We start from the raw sequence: 12,239 nt of genomic DNA, 5'->3' as shown, positions 1-12,239 counted from the left end.
AATTAGAAGATGTGTGACAGTTTGAAATTTGGCACTTGTTCTGTTGAGTGTAAGATGAAAAGGCTTTGGTAAGCAGCATGCTTGGACATAGAATGAGCCTGTGAATGTTAAACTCAATTTCAGCCCTTTGTTGTCTGGTTTGTGAAACACCCATTAAGAATGGGGAGGGGATAGCCTGGTGGATTATTGCTGTATTGTTAATTCAGAGACCCAGACAATGTTCTGGGTACTTGGTTTCGACGAGCAGATGATGGAAATTGAATTCAACAAAAATCTGGAATTTAGAATCTAACGATGACCATGAATCCATTGTCAATTGTCGGAAAAACCCATCTGGTTCACTAATGTCCTTTAGGGAAGGAAACTGCCTTCCTCACCTGGTCTGGCCTACGTGTGATTCCAGCAATGTGGTTGATCCTGACAGCCCTCTGGGTTGGCCTAGCCACTGACGCTGTCATCTCGTGAATGAATAATTGAAAGACAGAGTTGCACAGAGCTTTCTATGATTATTGAGTGTCAAATGAAGTAGTAAGTAGTAAGGTTTTGGTCAGCAAAAAATGGAGGAGTTCCCTTCCTGGTCACACTCTGCAACGGCAGGGGTGAGAGTGCACAAATACCATCCTCTGAGATGAATAGCTGTTGGGTATCACTATTCCAATTCACATGTGGACATTCCTTGTTTTCTCTTCACTTGCTTGAATTTTTGTAAGCATTAATAGGGGCAGACAATGTGGGTCTCACAACTTGGATCCAAAATTGGTGGAGCAGTCAGAAGGGAGGGGTAACGGTCAAGGAAAGCCGTTTCTCGTGGCGCACAGCAGGGCCTTTGCTTATTGTGGTGTGTATCAGTATGTATATGTTTGATAGGGGCCATTATTTACAAGTTCACAGGTACTACAAAAATTGTGCTAGCAGGAAGCCATAAATGGACAGGCCAGGTGGGCAGAGAGGTGACAAATAGCATTGAATGTCAAGAAGACTGAGGTCATGCAGTTGGTGGGAGTGGGGTTGCAAGACAAAAGAATTACCAATAAACCTTGGATATTTGAGGATCATGGGACCTTCGAGCGCGTGTCCACAGATCCCTGCCTGTCGCTGGAGATCGGTTGTATAAGGGGGCATTTGGGATATTTTCCTTAATTTATTTGCTTTCTTCATCAGCGGAGGTATTGAAATGAGAATAGAGAGGTTGTGATTGCTGCACGACTAGAAGGATATGATCATGGGCTACGAAAGAGATTTATGGGGGTGGCGTAGTGGCTCAGTGGTTAGCACAGCTGCCTCTCAGCACCAGGGATCTGGGTTCAATTCCACCCTCGGGCATCTGTCTGTGTGGAGTTTGCACATTCTCCCCATTTCCATGTGTGTTTCCTTTTAGGTGCTCCAGTTCGTCTCTCAGTCCAAAGATGTCCAAAGATTAGCCATGGGAGATGCAGGGTTGCATGGGAAGGGATAAGGGGTTGGGTCTGGGTAGGAATACAGTTTTCGCCCAGAGAGTGAAGGGGGTGTGGGTGTGCAATCTGACACTGTCTGTCTGAAAGGGTGGTAAATGCGAAAATCTGTTTTCATCACATTTTAAAACCAGAAAATCAGAGATTCCTTAACCTACAGAATTGTGGACCAGGTGCTGGAAGGTGGGATGAGGTAGAATTATTCATTTCCAGTTAGCACGGACAGAATGGCCACCTCCTGTGCTATACGTTTTCCATGTTTTGAGAATTTTCTTTGTAACGAATGACTTTTGAGACGGGAGATTCAAGGACCTTAGGACTGCGAAGCTGCTCTCACCACCAAATGCAACTCCTTCATTGAGGTGACTGGTGATGGCTTTCAGCAATGAATAATGGTGGACTGATGGACCGCATGCCGGAACCATCATTCCCTCAGGGAGTGGTGGAGTTGCCTTCTGCAGAGGCCTACGCTTTGCTCACAGAGGAATCCTCTTTCTCCACAGGTCGGGACGCGGAGATACATGGCCCCCGAAGTCCTGGAGGGTGCGATTAACTTCCAGCGAGATGCCTTTCTTAGGATAGACATGTATGCCATGGGACTGGTACTGTGGGAGCTGGTAATGAGATGTACCGCAGCCGATGGCAAGTGCCAACTCTATTACTTGTTCAAAATGACAGCCTAAGTTTTCCTTTTACTGTCGCAATGATGAGATCTGTAGGTAGTACACTTGCTTCTGAGTCAGAAGGTCCTGTTTTGGAGACTTGAGCGTATCATCTAGGCTGACCTGTCATCACAGGACTGAGGGAGCGAAAGGTCTTATCTTCCCATGCTGTCACATGGCTGCTACCACAAACATCCCACTGACAGCCTCGAATGGTCCCCATTAGCAGATATTCATTCTCACAGGCCAGGCTTTACCCACTACTTTGTCTCTCTCTCTCTCTCTCTCTCTCTCTCTCTCTCTCTCTCTCTCTCTCTTGGCTTCACCTCCACCTATTGCTCACTCCCCTCCCCATCCTAAACCCATCTTTGGCATATACCAACATTTTCCTAGCTGCTTCCATTCTGAGGAAGAGTCACTGGACTCAAAATGTTAACTGTTTCTCTGCACCGCTGCCTGACCTGCTGAGTTTCTCCAGCAATTTATAACTTTGTTTTCTTTTCCTAACTTCCCTTGGGTTCACACACTATCCAGTGCTATTGGTGAAGAAGGGGTTAAATAGTTACGCATTATTCAGCATCACTAAAAGACATTGTCTAGTGATTATCATATTGCAGTATGTGGGAGCTTGCTATGCACAAATTGATTGCCCAAATTACAGCAATGACTACTTTAATTAACTGTGCTGTACTTTGGAATGTTTCAGGCTTATAAAAAGTGATAGGTACAAACCATTCCATTTCTTTTTGTTCTAACTCATTAACTCTGCATCTTTTAGCAAAGATTATCCCAGATAAGATTCAGTCGCGATCTAATCCCTCAGAGACCAAACTGCCCAGCCTCTGAAAATAAGGATGGGGAAGTATAGTGCCCCCTTCAACTCTGATGCTTTGCTGAAATAGAAGCCACAAATGTTGGATATATTCAGCAGGTCAGACCGTGTCTATGATGAGAGAGATAGATATGGGCCTAACATAAGCAAATGGGGACTAGTTCAGTTTTGGAAACCTGGTCAGCATGGATGTGTTGGACCAGAGGGCCTTTTTCTGTGCTGTATGGCTCTGTGCCTGTGACTTGACAAGTATCTCTAACAGCAACATGTATTTCAATATTGTCTTTAACAGAATGAAATGTTCAAAGTCACTTTACGGGGGTATTATAGGAAGAATGTTAGGTTGAGCAACTAAACAATGGGACAAAGAGGGTAGGTTTTAAAAGTGTTTTCAAGGAGGAAAGAGAATCACTGAAGTTTAGGCTCTGGGTCTCGGCAGCTGAAGGCAGGATCTCCAATAATAGAACATTGGGGATGTTCAAGTGGCCAGAATAAGTAGAGTGTACGTATCTCTGAGAGGATTTTTTATGTACATTTCATATTTAGTTTTTAATTAAACTGCCTGCTTCCCCAACTTTGTTGTGCTTGCTTATTACAATGTTTCTACATACGACTGGCACTAACTGAGTTATTTGATTATTGACCATTCTGAAGAAGGGGTCATTGCACCCAAAATGTTAACATGGCTTCTCTCTCTATAAATGCTGCTGAGTTTTTCCAGGTATTTCTGTGTTTTTTTTTGTTCGTGCTGTTATATAAATTGCACATGTTGGCAAAAGAACCAAAATCACAACTTTTGAGCATCACTTAAAAGCAAGTTTGTACCTCTTACTGTGGATCTGGACCTGACCTATGGCTCTAAGCCAGGGGACAAATCATTTTTATTTTGGTGAGGGCTCCTCTTACGATTTTCTCACCCAAGGGCTACTTTTTTGGTTTCGGAAGTCATTTTTCAGTTGCACGCTGAATAAAGCATATAGTATCTTAGGCTTTATTAAGTGGGAACCAGAATACGGGAGATGAGGGTGGCTGTGCGAAACCTGTGTAAGACCTCAGATGGAGTCTCGTGTACAGCGCTGGCTGCCACACTTTAAGCAGGCTCTGAATGCATTGGAGACCCTACAGAAGCTATTAACAAGAATAGTTCCTGGGATGAGAAGCTTCAGTTATGAAGGTAGATTGGAGAGATTGAGTTGCTTTTCTTTGCAGAATAGAGGCCCAAGAGGAGATTTGTTGGCAGTTTTCACAGTCATGAGAGATCTGGACAGAATAGCAAGACAGGATTTATTTCTGATTGTAAAAGGATCAAATACAAGTGGTCACAGTTTTAAAGTGATCTGCTAAAGAACAAAATGCCATGGGAGAAAAGAACATGTTCACACAGTGACTGTTTGAAGTCTGGATTGCTCTGCTTACAAATGTGATAGTGGCATTCAAGAAAGCATTAGATGAAAAATGAGTAAGGGGTGTGATGAATCCCTTATCCTGGGTTGATGCCGTTGTTTTGTAGATTCCGTGACTATGGGAAGCTCTGTCAAGTCCTTTTCAAATTCTCTATGTTCAAATGGGATCGCCTTTTGAGAATATGGTTCAAACCCTTATCAGTGGATAGCTGCCCAGTGTCAGGGACCAGTTTAATGAACTACTTACAACTTCAGTGCAATTTTTTATGTCCTGAAAGTGCATGCTAAAACAGTACACCGTATGCCAATTGCAGTCTTGCCAAAACCATGCATAATTGTAGCAAGATTCTTTTATTAATGAACTCCATATCCTTTGTGTGAGAGACTAACTTTCCATTTGCTATTCCAGCTGCTTGCTGTAGTGGCCTGCTACTTGAACAGTAAGGGAATCGAAGGTCATTGGGAAAGGGCAGGAGAGTGGACATGAAGAGCATCAGATTAGCCACGACCCCATTGAATAGCGGAGCAGGCTAAGGGAGCCAAATGGCCTACTCCTATTTCCGTTCCTTTTTGGTCTTGTCTGGGTATACCCAAGTCCCTCTGAACAACACCATTTAATCGTTTCATGCCTTTTTGAAAACGGCTGTCTTTTTCTGTTGTTCTAACAAAAAGGTGTAACCTACAACAGTCACCTCTCCAATCTAAGTGAAGTCATCTTGTCTCTGCTTCATACAGGGCCTGTTGACGAATACATTTTGCCATTTGAAGAAGAGATTGGCCAACACCCGACACTGGAGGACTTGCAGGATGTGGTCGTCCATAAAAAGTTGAGGCCAGTCCTGAAAGAATGCTGGTATAAGCATCCGGTATGTATTTGACAACTTTGTGATTTGATTGCCTGGCCAATGAGGATTTAGTTCCCGTTTGGTGGGGAAAAAAGCTGAATGGACTTCTATTTTTATAGAAAAGCCAGGAAAATGACCTAGTACTATTATCACTGGACTGTTACTTCCAGAGACCCCGGTCAGGTTTTGGAGACCTGGCTTTGAATCCCGCCACAGCAGATGGTGGAATTTGAATTCAATAAATATTTGGAATTAAGATTCTAATGATGACTGTGAATCTATTGTAGATTGTCAGAAAGACCCATCTGGTTCATTAATGTCCTTTAGGGAAGGAAACTGCCATCCTTACCTGCTCTGGTCTGCATGTGACTCCAGACCCACAGCAATGTGGTTGACTCTTAACTGCCCTCTAGGATGGGTAATAAATGCTGGGCTACACAGCAATGGCCTCATTCTCTGTATGGATTTTAAAGAAACACCGGGAGGGAAATAATTTCTGAACAGAGTTAAGGCAGTCATTCATTTTGCTGGCTGCATACTTGCACAGTTACACCCAGAATTAATTGTAGCAATTTTATTTTTCTCTCTAGTCCGGCCTCCCCACTGAATTAACACAAAAAGGCCTTTAATGATTTTTGTTCTTTTATTAAACATGACAAATGCATGGGTTTGTTTCCAAACATCTCTGTTTTATTCTGAAACATCTGGCTTTTTGTTGCTGGGTATCACCTCATTACAGGACCCTGATGAGGTGCATCTTACTTATTTTACTCAGGATCACCAAAGGATGTATGGGTAGAGACTGGGCATTCATCCTGACCAGGTAGTGCCTCCCTCCCATTTATCCCTGTCTTGGTTTAGGATCACAACGCTCCTTATAGCCTTCTCCTTCATTTCATTGTCTAGCTGCTCCATCCATTCTGTTCTCCTCAACATCTTGCTGTGGGAATGAGTACAATATTCTCACCATTCTTTGGGCATAAAAAAATTCTCCTGAATTCTCCAATGGGTTTCTTGATGACCAACTTATGTCAACAACCTCCAGTTATGCTCCTGTGGGGTCATTGAGGTATACGGCACAGAAACAGGCCCTTTGCCCCCCCAACTCATTTGTGCCAGGTTTCCTGAACTGGTCCCATTTCCCTGCATTTGGCCCATTTCCCTCTAATCCCTTCCTATCTCTATGTACCTGTCCAAATGTCTTAAATTTTATAATTGTACCTGCTTCCACCACTTCTTCTGGCAGCTTGTTATCACACCACTCTCTGCCTGAAAATGTTGCTCCTCGTGTCCCTTTAAATCTTTACCCTCTCACCTTAAACCTATGTCCCCTAGTTTTAGACTGCCCTACCCTAGGGAGAAGACCTTGACTATTCACCCTAACTATCCCCCTTGTGATTTTGTAAATATCTGTATGGCCACCTCTCAGTCTCCTATTCTCCAGGGAAAAATGTCCCAGCCTCTCCTTATAATTCAAATCTTCCAGTCTCCGTAACATCCTTATAAATCTGTTTTGCACACATTCCAGTTTAATAATATTCTTCCTAAAGCTTGGTGACCAGAATTGTACAGAGTACTACAAATGTGACTTCACCGATGTCTCGAACAGCTGTAACATGACATCTCAACTCTTGTACTCAATGCTCTGACTTCCCCATAAGAGAAGTCCTATCAAACGGTAGAGTGGGTTTGAGGAGCCAAATGGTCTGCTCTTCATTATGGTCTTCAGTAGAGGATGAGACATGATCTGATTTAAATAATAGAGCGGGCTTGAGAGGGCTGAATGGTCTGACCCTGTTCCTTCAGTGGAGGATGAGACATGATCTGATTTAAATGGTAGAGCAGGCTTAAGGGGGGGCTGAATGGCCTGCTCCTATTCCTCCAGTAAGGGATGATTTCAATGGCCGGCCCCAAGAGGGCCTACTCCAGCTCCGATTTTCCTGCGTTGCTAAGCGACAGCCAGCCCCGATTCCTGAGCATGCGTTGTGTGTGTGTGTGTTTTCTTAAAGAAACATGTTTTCCGCCCCGCACTAGGGTCTCGCGTTGTTTTGTGAGACGATCGAGGAGTGCTGGGATCACGACGCCGAGGCTCGCCTCTCAGCCGGATGTGTCGTCGAGCGCATCTCCCAGATCCGGAGACTCATCAACGGCACTACCTCTGACTGCCTGGTAGCCATGGTAACGGCCGTCACGAACGTGGACCTCCCGCCCAAAGAGTCCAGCATCTGAGTGTCGTTCTTCCTTTCGTTTTCCCTCTTTGGTGTGTGTTTCTTTCAACAAAACAAAACAAAAATTGGGAAAGCGGAGAGGAAAACATCGAAAACAAAAGGAGAGATGGACAAAAGAAAAAAAAGCGTAAATAACTGTCTTTTTTTCCCCTGACTCGGTTGGACATCGAACTCTCGACGCAACACAGCTGCTATTTCAACCTGACTTTTAAAACAATTTACCAGCACATTTACTCTACTGTAATTTAACGGATATCTCAGTATAAAAGCATTCAGGTGCCGACCAGCGAATGCAGCAAAAAAAAAGAAACAGAAACACACGCGCGAGAAACAGGTTCAGGTACCTCCCAGACTCGAATCCATTTTAGCCGTTCTGGGTTTCTTTATCTCTGCTCATTTTTGTGGCTTTTCTGTCTCCTCGACGGCATGTTTGTGACTTTTGATTTCGAGAAAGGAAAATTTCAAAAAAAAAACACACACACACACGCTGATACGAAGCCTGCATCGCCCGCAAAAAGAAAGCAGTGGACAGAAAACAAAACTGAAGGATGCTGCAATTATAGGAGGAAACGTTTAGACTGTTACATGCGATTTACCCCCCTTAAGGGATCCACAATTTTTATTTGCAGAGAGAGTGCTGAAATGGTGAACATGTCTCATTGGATTGAACGGGTGTCACAGTTAAGATATGCACACACACTCTCACACGTTCAGACATGCACGCACACTCTCACGTTCAGACATGCACATACACTCAGACACGGACACACATGCACGGAGAGACTGTAGCAATCTCTTCACAGTTGGTCATTTCTTGACAGGGAGACCATCGTGGGGAAGGGAGGATCAACAAACCCTTGCAGCATTTGGATAAATAAAGTAGAACAAAACGTAGCTATGAAAGTATTTCTCAGGTAACCAGTAAATTGGGGAGGGGAGGGATTTTTTTCCTAAGGCGGGGGCTGCGTCATCATCCATTACCCCACAAATAAGAGAGAATCTTTATTTTGTCTTAAAAGCGGCACGTATGTTGTGGCTGCATTTACGCACACCATAAGTAGTTCTAGTGAACGAATGTCCCTAACGCTGCTCTTTCAGTGCAGGTTTTATTTTTGCATCATTCAGAAAACACATGCGTATACACACACAAAACACACGCAGAACAGCGATGAAAAATACAGACGCATAAACACGTGGCTTCCGAGGTTTTAACAAGAGAAAAAAATTCATGACCATAGACCACCTCAAAAACCAGAAATACCTCAGATTTTTTCTACCTGTATGATTTTATTATATATTTTGTTAGTTGTGTTGTCTGTAGTGCTATTTTAATGTAAGTTGGCTTTTATGACAAGGGAGTTTAATAAGTTCCAAATTCTTAGGAAGTGCTACCATTTACCTTGTAAAGCACCATTGTAAATAACTTTATGCAGTTGTCGAATATTGGCTATGATAAGGTACTTGGGCATTATATGTCTCATTCTGTGCTAGCATCTCCTCACCTTTCCTCTGACCGTTATTTTTGTAACTCTGGCCGTTATTTTTGTAACTCTGAACTCTCTCGAATATTTCACTCCTGTAGCAGTTTTATTTTCTACTTTTTGAATCAAAAGAAAAGAAACAAATAACCTTTTGCTCTTCTGGCTGAATCTCGCTGTCCGGCAGTTGCCTTCCGAACATAAGTTTGGAAGAATCTTTCCTTTTAGGAATACTCTAAGCCTCTCTCTCTCTTCCTCTTTCTGTCAGTCTCTCGTGCCCTCCCAACCCACAGTCCCAGGTGCCATATTGTTAATTAACAGGATGAGTAGTAATATGAGACTAATGTGAGATTTGTTTTAAATATGGTCTTATGAGTGTAATATCTTTGTGCTAAATGTTCACAAAAATGCCAATACAAGCTTTTTTTAAAAAAAACACTTCTTACCTGCTGAGCAGCAAGCACTGTCTGGAAATATCTTGAAAACTACAGCCTTTATTTCCTTTTCTGCACTTACATTTTCGAGCCAATCTTGACCATTTCTATAAAACTGCTTTTAGAATTAAGACAGCTGAAAACCTAGCCCCAGGCACTGTAATTTTTGGGTGAAGAAGTTTAATTAATGGGTTTTGAAATCTGAAGCACAGACCAAACCCTTACAAGGTATGGAATCTCATGACGTGGGGCAGCCTTTTGGGTGCTCTAACCCCTGCTAGCTTTTTGAAAGAGTTGTGTTCTTCTGTAGGTTGTTATTGAATCATCTTCCTGTGGCTTTTCAGGCAGTGCATTGATTGAGTTTGGTGACAGGACAACAGAGGGAAGGACTGCAAGTTTTATGTGCTGGTTGCTGGCTGATTCATCTCAATTCCTTTGTAGTTCAGAGTTTGTGCACTTCAAAGTTTTTGTGCCTGATGATCTGGACACTGCCATTGAGGTATCTCCATGAGAAAGCTTTGTTTCTCTTTTCACGGATGTGAATCTGTGTTGCTCGCCTTCATCTGGTAATGGGGTCAGATCAATAATTTGTGTTGCGTGAGCCAAGTGCAGTTTGCTTAAAATTGGCAGAGGAGCCTTGGGAGTCTGGAGAGACTCCCTTGTTGCTCTGGTGCCTTTTGAATCTCTGTAAGCATCGTTTACGTGTTGATTCTGTTAGTTCCTAGATTCTCGAGACATTGGCTCCAACATGCTTTGTCTGTTTTAATCCTGATCCCAACCTTCATCCTTGCTGAATGATCACTGTCACACCCACCCTTTTGCAGCGCCGCAATGCCCCTGGAGAAATGATTTGTGCAAAATCTTGTCGCAAGCAGTTACTGAATTTGTCTGGATGTGTTCAAGGGTCAATTTATTTTTGAATTCAGTGCAGCTGCAACTCTCTTGACAGGTCTTGCACTGTAGATCTGTAGTGTCTCTTGCTCGGGGCAAGGAGGTCCAGTTTCAAGTCCGACCTACTGTCGAGGCATGTCATGACATGGCTGATTAAGTTGGTTCGGAATTGATGTGTTACATCTCTCTGAATGTGGGTGAATTTTAAGTATGAAAGTATGTCCACGCTGGAAGTAGACTGGAGAACGCAAAGCTGTATTTGGTTCTGTGGCCAATTGGCATGATCTTGAGTGAAAGGAAAAATAATCTTGTATTTATAAGGTGCTGTTGAACCAAAATTTGCAAATTTTGCAATAATTGTTGAGTACCATGAGTTGTGCTTGATTTGCAGAGAAACCTCTTGCAGCTGTTCCTTTCAGTTTTATTTCCTTCGAGGTGAATGAGCTTGGTTTCATGATGGTTGTTTGGCTTGGATTTTGCGATCTGTCCTTAGCAGCCGGCAGTCAAGTGAAGTATTCTGTGTAACCAGGTGAGGAGAGGAGAGTAGTATCCTTGAATGTCACGTGGAAAAGCGAGTTTGAGATCACAAGGGATGCCTGGATTTCTGTATGACAGAGACTCCTCACTCTTGTTAATGGTTGACTCGGGTTCTGCCATGCTGTTGAGGGTGTGTTTCACTGTGAGATTATGAAATGGAATTGGGTCTGAGTTCACACAGAATGTTAGGTAGAGGCAGTGGGAAAACACTGCCTGGGGAAGCAGCAGACAGTAAGGGCATGCTTACATTGTTAGTTTGTCAGTGTCCCCATGAGGAAATACCAGAAACCGAGCAACATATCCCTTCACCCATGTATTCCACTTCGTGGCCTGCCCCTCCAAAACAACATTGTGTAATCGTAACAGAAATTGCTGGTGAAACTTAGCAGGTCTTGCAGCATCGGTTGGAAGAAGGCAGAATTACCGAAACATTCAGAGATAGTTTGAACTGCAGATGCTGGATTCAGAGATAACACAGTGTGAAGCTGGAGGAATACAGTAGGCCAGGCATCGTCAGAAGAGTAGGAAAGTTGACGTTTCAGATGGGATCTGAATCTGGTCTGGTGACTCTTGGTCATAGGGAAGTGTATCTTGGCCCTTTAAATTGCCTTTGTTGAAAACCACTTCTTGAAAGTGGGGTTTGGGATGGGGAGATGGACCCAAATGCATTGCAATCAGATGTGACCTCATGGAGTTTATTCATGCAGTAGCTTTGCTGAGTCCCTACTGTGGTTGATTTTGTTTGAAAGAAAAGCAGATGGTGAATTGCCCAAAGCTTGCGTGAGGTTTGAAAGTGAGACAGCAGTTGGTATGAAGAGTTACAACTTAACAAAATGAGACCTTTTTGGAATGTCGCAACAACCATATTTTAGAATCAATACTTTTATATTTTAAAAAATTCTCAGTGCTGTGCACTGGGATACGATTGACTTGAACTACAACCTGTCATTAGATTTAATTAATGATCCACACTACCATAGGATGAAAATGTATGGTTTATTTTAATTTAATTTGTGTCTTTGCAGGGACGTGATGGTACAACTGTTGTGTGGCATGTTGCCAGTTGTAGTTCCATTTTAGATATAATGGGAACTGCAGATGCTGGAGATTCCAAGATAATAAAATGTGAGGCTGGATGAACACAGCAGGCCAAGCAGCATCTCAGGAGCACAAAAGCTGACGTTTCGGGCCTAGACCCTTCATCAGAGAGGGGGATGGGGGGAGGGAACTGGAATAAATAGGGAGAGAGGGGGAGGCGGACCGAAGATGGAGAGCAAAGAAGATAGGTGGAGAGGGTGTAGGTGGGGAGGTAGGGAGGGGATAGGTCAGTCCAGGGAAGACGGACAGGTCAAGGAGGTGGGATGAGGTTAGTAGGTAGCTGGGGGTGCGGCTGGGGGTGGGAGGAAGGGATGGGTGAGAGGAAGAACCGGTTAGGGAGGCAGAGACAGGTTGGACTGGTTTTGGGATGCAGTGGGTGG

The 12,239-nt window shown here is 43.5% G+C and overlaps 1 protein-coding gene across 7 annotated transcripts in view; it reads left to right on the top strand.

Annotated features, from left to right (window-relative positions):
• The window catches only part of LOC125448270 (activin receptor type-2B-like), a 183,822-nt gene extending 171,921 nt beyond the window's left edge, over nucleotides 1–11,901 (top strand). For all 7 annotated transcript variants that reach the window (XM_048523481.2, XM_059640093.1, XM_048523445.2 and 4 more), the window contains 3 exons: nucleotides 1,955–2,093; nucleotides 5,084–5,214; nucleotides 7,228–11,901. In XM_048523481.2, the coding sequence (XP_048379438.1) occupies nucleotides 1,955–2,093; nucleotides 5,084–5,214; nucleotides 7,228–7,422 (465 nt within the window). In that variant the 3' untranslated portion in view covers nucleotides 7,423–11,901. The remainder of the gene's footprint in view (nucleotides 1–1,954; nucleotides 2,094–5,083; nucleotides 5,215–7,227) is intronic.
• The last annotated feature ends 338 nt before the right edge of the window (nucleotides 11,902–12,239 follow it).

The sequence above is a fragment of the Stegostoma tigrinum genome, chromosome 2 (assembly GCF_030684315.1).
Source record: "Stegostoma tigrinum isolate sSteTig4 chromosome 2, sSteTig4.hap1, whole genome shotgun sequence".
Taxonomy (NCBI): Eukaryota; Metazoa; Chordata; class Chondrichthyes; order Orectolobiformes; family Stegostomatidae; genus Stegostoma; species Stegostoma tigrinum.
The sequence above is the reverse complement of the archived record's forward strand: the minus strand, read 5'-3'. Positions and strand labels throughout refer to the sequence as shown.